This window comes from Nematolebias whitei, chromosome 19, assembly GCF_014905685.2.
Source record: "Nematolebias whitei isolate Nwh7 chromosome 19, NemWhi1, whole genome shotgun sequence".
NCBI classification, from domain to species: domain Eukaryota; kingdom Metazoa; phylum Chordata; class Actinopteri; order Cyprinodontiformes; family Rivulidae; genus Nematolebias; species Nematolebias whitei.
In genome coordinates, this window is record NC_056516.1 from 31,794,080 (window position 1) to 31,807,418 (window position 13,339).

A 13,339-nucleotide genomic window follows, 5' to 3' on the forward strand; every position below is an offset into this window, starting at 1 on the left:
ATATATATATATATATATATATATATATATATATATATATATATATTATTTTTTATGTGGGCTTTGAAAGCATATTTGACAATTAAATCACAATTTTAATTCATAGCTGCTGCATGGAACGAATTACAGCGGATATTTTAGGAGAAATCTTTCAAGTCAACCTAATAAAAAACGGGCCAAAAACCAAATCGCTGTTCTTATTGATTACCTGACAAAGCTGACGCACCAAGAACGCAATCCCAAAACCATTTAGCTTCCAGTGATGGATTAAGCCAAAAATGTTCAGCAGAAAGCTGAACCGACTGCCAGTTCCTTTTCCTTCCAACAATTAATCAATGAAAAAAAAAATCTCATGAATTTGGCTCTAAATCTAAATATAGGTTGATCTTGAATAAACTTTGACTTTGTTAACGTGTTTCTGCACAATAAGACGCAGATGGAGAGAAAAATCTGGTCTTCATTCAGTCCACTGCCCATTTGTGCTCTTAATATATGCACTTACTTACTGCCGTATTGATTCATAAATGGTGGATGTGCTCCTGCTGGCCATCAGCTGACCCATTAACAGAATGCTCTGCAGGAGTTCACCACGGTGGAACTTTTCTGCACAACATCATTGGTATGACCAGATAAACATACAAACTGACTCCTCAAAGTGACTTTTCATTGCACAAATATATAAACACTGCAAGGAGTGCATAAAAATCATACAGTAAAGGAGCGTGAATTAAAAAAAGTGTCGCCTCCCGCTGCTCTCGGTCTGCTTATTCAGCCTCCACATGCATGTGCATCCATCCATGTGGAAACACGCAGATAAGGAGCGACACGTAAGGCCGTGATAAAGTTACGCTGGGTAATGTTATCTGACAATCTCCAACTAGACCGCGTAGTGTTACTACACTACAGGTCTGACCGGCCCCATGCAGGATGTGGCAACAAGCACGGAGACGTTAAGGTGAAAATTATTAGAAAAACGTGTGCAGTAACGTTAGGCTAATGCCTCGAACGTTTGTCGCACGTCATGTAAAAGACACACGTCCCCAGGAGTGTTCTGAGCTCACTAAAGAGTAAGAGCATCTTTTTGTTTCTCCAGTCGATTAAAATAATACAGATGGGAACAATCGTAAAGAGTAATCCAGTGCATTTCTAAAACCTAAAGAAGCCAAGGTTCAAGGTTCTTTATTGTCATTCGCATCACATGTGGTGCATGAGGTGGGACGAAATTGTGTACCAAAGGTCCCAGTTATACCCGAAAAGAGCAAAAATATAAAGTATAAAAAGAAACAGTATACAAGTATCTAAAGCCCCTTTTCCATTAGTGACGGTACAGCATGATTCGACTCGACTCGACACGGTTCCAAGGCTTTTACATACACTAGCAATTATTCGTGGAACCGGTCATTTCTCTGGGGGTCCAACCGTACTGTACTGGCCTTAAAATGTGACGTCAGAACACTGTCGGTCACTGATTGGTCAGGGGGTGGAGTCGCTGGTTGTTTGAGAAACTTTCACAACAACCCGATTCGTCATTTGCAATAACTCAAACTCGAGGAGGGACTGGACCCATTTTTAAGATTTTAAAAACAATAATGACAACACTGTGATCTAATGTTGAAGTGCAGGCGTTTTTTGTGCTTGGTGGCCGATGACAAAATTCAGAACGAGCTAGATGGAGCTCCGCTGGTCCCCCCAGTCCTCTCCACCGGCGCCTCGGAGCCCCCTCAGGCTGGACAGGGCGTAATTTCCCCGGCTCCGAGCTCCACCGGTCACTTCAGAGGATCCTCCATGCTGCTGACCCGCAGGAGGGCACAAGGCCAGGGCTCAGGTAGGCCCCAGCCTCACGCACACATGCGGACTCCGAGCTGAACCTGCCCACTACCGTTACTGAAAAGTATAATGGAAACACAACTCATACTGTGCCGAGCAGAGTCAAACCATGCTGTACAGGTACTAATGGTAGAGTCAAACCGTGATGTACCAGTACTAATGGTACTAATGGAAAAGAGGCAAAAGATATGCACTAACCAAGGATCTAAGATATACGTTAAACACTAATAAAGTAAAGTAATATGGTACATTAAACTACTTTAGTGCCTTGAATTTAATCTGAATCCTGAAAAAAAAAAAAAAGCTGAAACGTCCGCGATGCAACAATAAAACCTGGAAGTGAGTACATATCTAAGAGGTCAACGTAAGTGCAGCATATAAAATATGCATATCAATAAAGGTTTTGGAGTTTCTGAGAGTGCATCCTGAATCAACAGGACTTCTGCTGTTCAGATGTTTAATGGACTGAAGGGGTCAGGGATGTGGACAACTTTAAAGTGATTAGAGAGTACTAGAGGATACTAATCCTGACTTCGCTCTCTGATTAGTTTGAAAAGTTAAACTAGCGCAAATTTGACTGGGTTTGTCCTTTTTATCAAAAATGTATGTATTAATAAAAGTAGCCATTTTGTATTCACAGACCGTTATCGTTTTAATTAAAAAGTAATGTAGAACTGTTTTAAGGAAATTAAATTCCTCAGAATAAAACAGCGCTTAGGGTTCAGAACAGCAGCGGTAGACTGACTAACTGAGTTTTCAACTTTTATAATCTGCAGACAACAAACCTGAACAAATGATCAGGTGGAGGAGTTGAAGTATCTGGGTGTTTTGTTTATGAGTGATGGTAAAATGGAGCGGATCTACAGATCGGGGCCTCATCCTCAGTAATGAGGGCACTGCTTCGGTCAGTTAAGTCCAAAGGCAAAACTCTCGATTTACTTACCTGTCTATGTTTCAACCCTCCCCCGTGGTCATGAGGTTTGGATCATGGCCGAATGAGATCTTGGATACAAGCAGCAGAAATGAGCTTCCTTCGTAGGGTGGCCGGGCTCATGGGGTGAAGAGCTCTATCATCTGGAGGAACCTCAAAGTAGAGTTGCTCCTCCTCATTGAAAAGAGTCATTTTAGGTGGGTTGGGCATCTGATTAGGATGCCTCCCTGATGCCTCACGTTGGAAGTTTTCCTGGTACATTCCACTGGTAAGAGGTCCCAGGGCAGACACCAAACTCGCTGGGGGTATTTTGTATCTTCTCTGGACTGGGAACACCTTGGGGTCCTCCAGTAGGAGATGGAGAGTAACTGGGGAGAGGGAGATCTGGGTTTCTCTCCTGAATTGGTTGCCTCCACAACCCGCCTAATGGTAATCGGTAGGAGATGAAGATGGAGATATAGTCTTTAGCACGTTTTAGCAGATTAAAAGTAGAAATTAGACATAAAACTGTTCATACTTAGACAGCTGTATTAAAGCCACAAGCCTAATCAGTAAAGTATATCTTATTATTCATTAAAAAAGGAGGGGAGATTAAATCAAGAAGAAATTAAAGAGGAGGTAGTGCTGCTCTGTTTGACTTAAGTTTTATGAGCCAATGTACGAATGGAAAGCAGAGAAGATACACATAAAAACGGCTCTCGCTCATACATTATTCATGCCTTGTAGCTTCTGGGTGTTCCACATGAGCGGCCACAGTTAGAGCTAGCACCAGGTTTTGGCCAAACAAGATGCTACTGAGTACGTAGGAGGGTCAGAAATGTGTGTGTGTCTGTCTGTCTGTGTGTTCACAAGGATGGCCTGAAGGATTGAAAGAGGAATAGCAACAGAGAAAAGCATGAAACTATAAAATACAGATGGAAGAATGCAGTTGTGAGTCGGTGCTACTTTGCTCAAATGACACACACACAAGCCCCGGCAGCATGCACAAACACATGTACCGACACACAACAGCTCAGACTGCTGGCGTGAATGTTAACTTGTCTGGATTTTTGTTTGTCCCCTTGCAGGCTACAGTACAAACACTTTACAGATGTTTAGAAAGGCAAACTGTTCGGGCTAAAAACACACAATAAATAAGAAATGTATCCTGACGATGCTAGCAGAAACTTTATTTGTGCTCCTGAGAAGTCAATAAGTTCAAGTTCAAGAATCTGTATTGTCCCCGAGGGGCAATTTGTTTCACAGTCAGTAGATACAAAAAAATATTCACACTAGACAAGACATTGAGATAATACATGACATCATCAATGTTGGTTGAGAAGCCTGATTGCTACAGAATGAATGAGTTTTTCAGGTTACTTCCATCTGGGCGGCAGATATCTGCATCCAGATGGAAGCAACCTGAACTCACCATGGAGTGGATGATCAGGATCTGCCAGAATAATTCCATTTTAGGACACTACATACTGGTATATGTGCATTTATAGATGCCATGCTGTTTCGTAATGAGAAATGATATCATGGTTGTGCTTAATAAGAGTAAGACACTTCAGAAACGTTTATAGTTTTATTTAAGTGCGTTTTTAAGCTACTCGAGTCATTTTGTCCTCATCGTCTTTGTGTCAGAAAATTATTAAAATAAAGCAAGAGAAGAGCAGATTAGAGCACAACATGTCCAAGATTCAAGACTGGAGCGGCCAGCGGGCGGCCAGCGGGCGGCACTTTATTTTTCACAGACAGGCCTTCAGAGGAGCGTGTCGGAAAAACCTCAGGAGAGTTTGACCTTTGGCCTCAATATAGGCACATGTACATGCCAATCGAGCCGATTTAATGTGCAATGGAATCAGGCGACATCTTTCAAAGATGTCAGAGCTGTAGGAGGTGAAAATGGTCCATGTGAAATGCCACTAAGACGTGAAAAGAGATGTTCAAGAAGTGTGTCTGTTATCACTCCTTAATACTGATATTCTACCTGCCAACACGTGGATCTATTTACAGACCTTTAATGAACCCAGTTTATTTGAGTGTGTTTCAATATTTACAGAAACCTTTAGTCTGAAGTCCATCTAATACAAATTATCTTAAAGTCCTTTTTATCAACAGCCATCAAAAGGCAAAGATACATGGACGTTTTTACTGGTGTCTGTGTGTGTAACGGTTACCAGAATATCTCATGAACAACCAGACAAATTTGAATGAAACTTGTCCTAATGTATGCTCAATAATCCAGGTAGATAAATCTAACCAGGTTAACTCGGGTCCTTTGAAGAATCCGTCCAGAGGACCTGACTCTACCCTGTAGGATTTAATGAAACTTGCAAATCATTGGATCTACATCAACTATCGATCGACTTTTGGAGTCAATTTTATTCAAGGTGGCTAGTATTTAAATCAAAGTTTCTCAGCTTACTGCTATTCTTGGTAAAATAATGCACTTTGGTTTTCTATCTTATATTTAAAGTCTTATTCAAAGCGTACGTTCCTACCACCAAACCTCCCATCACACAGCAGGATACACATGTTGCATGAGGATCTAAACCTGCTGCCAGCGTCGCTTACCTGTCTCACTTCAGACAGCCAGAGAACGCTGTGCGAGCTGCAAACAAGAGGCATACGCTTTGAAAACAAAGGCGCTGTCATGCCACAACTTTCTGGGGAAATAAACTCTTCAGTTCGCCCGCGTAAAGAGGAAAATAAAGCTCGTCGGGGTGCTCTTTCTGTCACGAGTCTTCTTTTCAGCACCTGTTCTTTTCTATGCTGTCTTTATTTCACAGGCTTCCCCTCTTGATGACTTCCCTGGGTTTCTTTGCCCAAGTTTCCTCTATGTGTTTTTAATTCTCTTCTTTGGCAGGGATGTGGTAGGGTAGACATGGCGAGTCAGGATGCATGAAAGGAATGCGTCAAAAGACTCAATGGTAGAAGTACAAGAAGGTGACAAGCAGGGAGACGGACAGCAGAATCAGATGGCATTGTGCAAAACTTGAATTAAAAATAAAATTTTTCATTGAGTTTAATACTTCTTGTATGAAAGTCTAAAATAATGATAAAAATAATAATTTCCATCAAAGTGTTCAAATTGATTACTGTGTTCTTGAGGCGTTTTAGTCTGTGGGAGTGACAAATGACGACAGCGCAAGAGAATTAATTACAAGGAGATAAAAAAAAAGACATCAAAACTAAAAAGAAGACATGTAGGTGTTGATTTTAAATATCCAGCCTTACCACCAGCTACTGCACTTTATATGAAATTGCCATGAAAAGAACAAACTTCATGAAAGAAAGCCGACGCCATCAAGCTCGTGAATAAAGCTCCACACAGACACAGCAGCAGCAGCGGCACCAAACAAACTGCTAATAAAACTAAGAAAACAGCAATAAAGCCAAGTCATTCTTTCCTCGCTCTCGGCAGTCAATCACACGCCCACACTTTGCACATACTGAGACTCTCCTTGGTGACACCAAATGCCTCCCATCGCCTCATAACCACCACCTCCTACTTCCTCGTTAGTTTTGGCTTAGCTGCTTATCTCTTAAGTGTTGTGGAATTTGGCAAAGCGGAACCCGGCTGTTGATGGCAGGAGCTGCGTGAGCGCCATTGTTGCCAGTTGCCGGCCCGGCTTTAAACAAAACAAAAAAAAAAGAGAGAGAGAGAGAGAAAGACACATGGGAAGAGGAGGCTGCAGCAGTGTGGGTTGATGCAAGGGAGTGAAAGATGAGGGGAACCATATGGGGAGGCTGTGATGTCAACGAGGCACAACAGCTCTGGAAAGAGAACAAACTTTGGCACAATAGAGCCTCTTGTGGGGGGGTCAGCGTCAACTTTTACACCCCAAGAGTGGAACTCCAATCGAGCAATTACACATGATGGAGGAGACGGAGGAAAGAGACCTTCCATCAGCCTGCCAGGCAGCCAGATCTGCTCCAACAAAACCCTCTTTCTCCTCGTCAAGCCTTGGCCCCTTAAACACTGGGCCATGGACACATTCTTCAGTGACATAATGCTTTTTTAAGCAATTGCCCTCTTCAACTCCCCAACTCTGCTACCTCCTCCTCTTTGCCCTGGTTTAGATTTGCCGATTGCTATTTAAATATGAATGCCAGCAGAGGGATTTGAAGTGTTTGTTTTGATCCTTGTGAAGGAAGGAGATCAGCGTTCAAGTCGACGCCAAACGGTCCTTGGTCTTATTGATGCGTCCGCTGGTAGGTGTTTGCTGAATGGCCTCTAATGGCTGTAAAAGCTGCCATTCTGCAGGGCAATAGAAAAAAATAAAAAAAACTGGCTGCCCCACCCCCACTTCCACAGCAGACCCGAGTGAAATGGGTCGCTCACAAGAGGCGATGTCAACACGGCTAGTGGAGCATTTGTTTGATGATTTGGAAAGATACAGTGGAAATTGAGTTCTGAGAATGGCTTTTGTAGATTTAGGTAATGTTCTAACAAACGTCTCCTTTTGGATGAGAAATCTGTGCTAGCGTTCTTCACGGCTCCAAGCCTGCAGGGTCATTTAGGATGACGCACATCCCCAGGAGCAATGAGACCACCAGCAACATCCAGCATCCCATAATGACCTCTAACATACAGAAAAATACACGGTTCAGCAGCATGAAGATAACAGACACAAGACAGCCTAATTTACTCACAGTAAATGGCAAGTCCACTTCACAGAAACAAACAGAGATGAGTGATTTATTTTAGCTGTTTACAGAAGTTTTACTTCAAGGCTGAAACGTCTGCAGCCGACTTGAGGAATGTAAAGTTAGCAAGCATGCAAAAAGAACAAACAACCCTCATCTCACTCCTTCGTGAAAACGTCTTTCTGAATATGATATAGACCATGAAAGAAAATGTTCAGCGTTGTATAAACTGCATGCACACATCAAAGTTACTGTACCAGTTTATTAAGTTAAAATGAACTAAAGTTCAACATGACCCCCTTTTGACTCAGTTTGGGTCTCCTCCAAATTCTGAAGAAAATATTTGACTTTGTCATGTTTATTTTAACTAAATGTTCAGCCTGACATTTTGTGCTGTGAAAAAATTTAAAGGAGAGTTTAGCTGGAAACAGATGTTCTTAGGACATCAATGGTGAAAGATCAGTTTTGTTGTGCACCACTGAAGAAAATGGCAAACTTTGCTTCAATAAGCAATCAGGAGTTTTGCTACGCAGTACACTTTCACGGACTTACTGTTTCGCGGATTTTCAACGCAAGATTGTACACGACAAACGATTGGCTGATTGATGGAAGACGACCAACCAGAGCATTGTGCTCTGTATCCCAGGTGCTGATTGGCTCAGTAATCGTAACATCAGTCTTACTTCGCTTTTTAGTGAAATTTTCATGGTATGGCAAAAATACCAGCTGCCATTACGGGATCAACATTAAGGACTGGGCGGCCTGGTCCCCGTCCAGAGATAGTATCTCTGGCGTCCACACGGCCCTGTCCACCCTCTACATCTGCACGCTTCAGGAGCACATCCGAGGGGCACCTTCTCCCGTCAAGCCCACGGGGCGTGGCTGCCAGTGGAGACCTTCCACTGCACTCCCTCATGCTCGCCTCCATGGGACTGACGGAGGAGACCCGCTCCAGCAGGGGAAGGACGGTAGAGGCCACCATGCGGGTGACGTGTCAGCCCTCCAGGAGCGAGCTAAGGCAATGTAAACTTTATTATCCCTGAGGGGCAATTTATTATGCAGACAACTAATAATATTTAAGACCTCAGATCTGTTAGCCTTTAAAGTGTGTGTTGAGGATGACTCTAAGCTACCAGCACACTAAGTTTTAGCTCAATATCTGTAAAACTGCCTGAGTTTGAGTCATTTTTGTGTTACGAGTTATATTTGTACACCCAATAATTACTTTCTGAAAGTTCCAGCAGCAAGAAGGTGCCAGCTCTCAGGGCAACTCCCGTCAATTTGTATATCCAGGTATTTTTAAAGTGATTGATGGAAAAAAAAGAATGTCACCAGATACACGTGAGAAATGCTCAAACACTGAAGCCAAATCTCAGACTTTCCTTTACCATAAGGTGAAAAGCCAAGACCTAAACTCAGAGTTGTTCTCCCGAACTTGCAGGCAGCAGTCCAAGCCTCCTCTCCTCCATCGTCAGCAGGGAATTTAATGAGAGCCAATCAGTCCTTCCTGATCATCACTTTCTCTCCCAGCTAGTCCAAAACCTGTCTCATTTAATTGAATTCACACAACCCAGTGAGGTTCTTCTCTTCGTTCTTGTTCTTTTCCTGTTCAGTGCTGTCAGAACGTTCTCCTCAAAACTGCTCAGCTCCTCACTTTACCTCTGCCTGCAAACTTTTACATCCCCAGATCAGCACTAGTTAAGGATGAGAGCGTCTTCGAGCCTGACAGACAGAAGACGAGTTTACAAGTTTTAATGCCGTCTCTCTCATTAGCTCGGACTTCCTGACAGTCCTGGGGATGGGAGACATTTTGATGCCTTATTATTAATCCTCACTCTCAATTACAACAAGCCCAACAAGCATTAGAAGCAGTTTTTCTTCCTTCCAAAGTGGAGACGAGCAGCTTCTTAATGGAAGAAATGATTCCAGAGGCCTGTCCCACTGCTGTACTCCTCGTTGATTTTCATTTCGGGGGCTTCTCTCACAGCTGACTAATCTTTCTACCTAACAGCAGCTGCTCTGAGAAGGTGGGGGTGCAGCCGGGTTGTGCACATGGACTTCACTGTCTGATCCCGTGAGTGACCCGAGTTTGTGTCCGATCACCACCACCCCCACCCTTCAATTCTTCTCTCTCTTGCTTCCCACCCCTCCACCACCTCTGAGACTGGGGAGGTGGTGGGGGGGGGGGGGGTAGCTTGGCTGGGTCGGTAATCCCTCAGTGAATGTGGGTCAGTGAGCGGGGCCTTTGTATTCGTCACTCAGCAAGGGGACAGACAGCCGGGTCACGGCCCCAGCCATCATGTGTGCACTCACCAACACACTTACAAGCCTGCACATGAAGACCAAACACACACACACACACACATGTATGAGGAAAACCTGCAGAGACGAGAACAAAAAGCGACGCAAACCTCTGATGTATCTGAGCAGCACCGTGAGGACCAGACGTGTTGATCCACATTTGAAACTTTACTGCTGTGACAACAAAATTAATTCAAATCAGTTTATTTATAAAGCACCAAGTCACAACAGAAGTCGTCTCAGGGTACTGAACAGAAACGTTCATATAAGTTAATAACATTATTTATCTCAGGAGCTGACTGCTTTAAGTTCAACTTCATCACAGAACTCTCATCTTGAGCAAGCATGAAGGCGACAGTGGAAAGGAAAAACTCCTTCATGAGGAAAAAATCAACCAGGATCGGGACAAGCGGTCATCTGCTTCGATCAGCTGGGTTTGAGAGGAACAGATACACAATGGCAGGTCAAGAATTATATTAAAATAGAAATAATTTGTCATGAAAACTATTCAATTGCAGCTATTTATTTGAAGAAATGTGGTCAATTTGTCCTCCAGTAGTCTAAGCCTATAGCAGCATAACAAGCCAACCTTAACTGGAGTTAGTAGGAGAGATCTTCTCTCCAGTTTTAGCTTCTCTCCACTGGCTCCCTGTCAATTCCAGAATTGAATTCAAAATCTTACTTCTAACCTACAAAGCTCTCAACAACCTAGCTCCATCTTATATTAGAGATCTTATCGTTCCATATTTCACCAACAGAGCAATTCGCTCTCAGACTGCAGGCTTACTTGTGGTTCCTAGAGTTACCAAAAGCAGAATGGGAGGAAGATCTTTCAGTTCTCAGGCTCCTCTCTCATGGAACCAACTTCCAGTTTCAGTCCGTAAGGCTGACACATTGTCCAGTTTTAAGACTGGACTTATGGCAATAAAACCTATACAGTCGTTAAGACTCTGGCAGCAACATTTTGGATTAACCGAAGACTTTTTAAAGAAGTTTTTGGACACCCATATAAACCATTGCAATAGTCTAGTCTAGGCATGACAAATGCATGAACCAGTTTTTCTGCATCTTTTTTTAGATGTTTCTAATTTTAGTGATATTACGCAGATGGAAGGTGGTGGTTCTGGTAATGTTCTGGTAACCCACACATTTACTTTTTAGCAAGAGGCCACACATTTTGTCTTTTCAAAAACAAAAAAAAAAAGAAAGATGCATTTGTAAAATCTGAAGCCAGATGGATCGGTAGCATCGTAACAATGTAAGGTTCCTTAGATTAATGAGAGGGTTCTAAGGGCTTGCAGCTCCTTGGCTCTTGACTTACAGTCACAGGGGTTCAAAGGCCACCCTACACATTAGGACACACCTTCAGGAAGTCAATAGGTTATCAGTTGTTTACAGTAGACAAAACATTTGCTGGAGTTTCAAAAATGCAACATTATTTAACTTATTTGTTTGTTTTTGTCAACAAAAAAAAAAAGACACCAAACATAATAAATCAGAATAACATCAGACTAGACGAGCATGAGTTTTCACAAGAAGTAAACTTATTTTTGCGAGTTCTGTTTCAAGTCTAATCCTTGTACCACTTTCTTAGACGTGTGCCCCAGAAAGTAAATCTCCATTTGCGGGGTCAGACAGCTCCATCACTTGGCCCTCCACCTGGATCAGACTGAAATGGGATTAACCCGGAACCTTTTGCTCCATATTTCAACACAGCAGAAATAAAACTCCTGAAAAGCAAGAAACATGCATGACTGCATGGGTGATAAACACAAGATAACCGTGTCCTTTATACCGGTACCTTAAAGCAGTGGTTCCCAACCCTGGTCCCTGAGGAACACCAATGTGCATGTTAGTTTCCCTGCTTCACCACCTGATTCAGTGATTTAATTACTTCCTCAAGTTCTGCCAAAGCCCGTTAATCACCAAATAATTCAAATCATGTGTGTCAAAGCAGGGAAAGAGCTAAAACATGCAGGATGGTGTTCCTCAAGGACCAGGATTGGGAACCACTGCAAGGCTGAATGTGAATCATCGCAATCCCAAAGTGGCAGGTCATACAAGGTCAGAGGCTACACATCAAAGCATTTATGTGCGATTCAGAACCAACTTTAGGAACAGAAGTGTGCTCAGCAACAATCACTTGAAAGGATAATTTGCTACAGAGTTTGTGTAAATTATCTGATGAAACCTTGTGAGCTTAAAGAGAAGGAATGTGAACTTCCTTTCATGGTTCTTGAAGAAACACTTGTTCAAAAGGACTCCTAACCTCTTCAGAGCTACAGAAGATGAAGTGTGCAGTTGGGTTTTGTGCACACATTTAAGAATAGCCTAATGGGGTCTTTTTTAGATGTTGGGAAGTGGGGACTTGCCCGCTGGCGTACTTGTACTTGTTATAAGTTGAGAGTGAGGAAAAGGACAACAGACACTCAGATTAGACTATTTAATTACTTTTTGTGTCCTGAGCGTGATTTAAATTTCAACCCTATTGTGAGTATTTAACATTTTCTTTTTAATATAATAACAGAGTGGATATACAGTCTTAAAATTTGATTTGTATGAAGTTAAAAGCTTTTAACTTGGATTTGTCAAAGCTGGAGGTCTAGAAGAAGCTTTTAAACAGGCAGACTGAGTCAAAAAGAAGCCAGTGACACGACACGGTAACGAGTTTTACAAGTCAAACACACAACTGGGACGGCTGTAATGAGTAGAGAGAAAGGCAACGAGAGTGGAAGTAAAGTGGATTTGAGATGCTTGGTCAGCCCGATAAGATAAAACAACAAACAGAGGTTTTATGTGGTTATAGGCTTAAATTTACCTCACACACATACACACACCAAAATATCAAAGAGCCCCAATTTACGCTGCAAACTAATTATCCTCCACATCATTAACATTCTCCATCACGAGCTGGGTGCTTTATCTCAGAGGGAGCAGGCAATAATGAAACCTTCATGATTTATTAATCTGGCTACAGAAAAAAACAAACAAACAATGGCGACCTGAGAAGTGTAACACCCTCTCGACTGTTGGCTTCTGCTGCTCTACAAATCTTTAACAGGAGTCCGCTATCAGGCGCTGACATTCACGTGAGAACCGCTGTTCCCACTCATAATAACAGTGTTTCATCGAGATAAGGCGGAGAGGAAGCGTCGCTGCTTTTCTTCGCTCGGCTCCCATCAGCTACCGTCTCTCATTCTGTGTCAACAATGTGTCAACAATGTGTCAACAATGTGTCAACGGCCACATTGGCAGGGGTGGAAAAGCGGTGAAGTCAAAACCCAAATGACACGCATGTCTCCATGTTGGTGTGAATGGAAAGAGAGGGGTGTGAAACAGGAAAAAGATGTTGGAAAATTAAAGAAGGTTAGAGGAGTTAGGATAGGTTTGGTTTATTCGTCATATGCAGGTCAACACAAGGTCAACAGTGCGATGAAATGCTGAGGACAAGAAGAACCGACTTGACTCGACAAAAAAAAAAACATTTTTTAAAGAAATACCAAAGCATGCAACAAAAATACAAAAACACTGTGCCAAAAGTGAAATACATCTACAGCAGCATGGTCTTATTATCAGTGTGGTCTTGTTAGCGGTGTGGTCTTGTTAGCAGTGTGGTTTTGTTAGCATTGTGGTCCCGTTAGTGGC

General features: G+C 42.6%; 1 protein-coding gene across 1 annotated transcript in view; it reads right to left on the minus strand.

The window, feature by feature from the left end:
• Window positions 1–8,375, minus strand: part of LOC119425471 (exostosin-1) — a 136,917-nt gene extending 128,542 nt beyond the window's left edge. The window contains exon 1 of the mRNA XM_037692999.1: window positions 8,248–8,375. Coding sequence (XP_037548927.1) covers window positions 8,248–8,375 — 128 coding nt within the window. The remainder of the gene's footprint in view (window positions 1–8,247) is intronic.
• Between the last annotated feature and the right edge of the window lie 4,964 nt (window positions 8,376–13,339).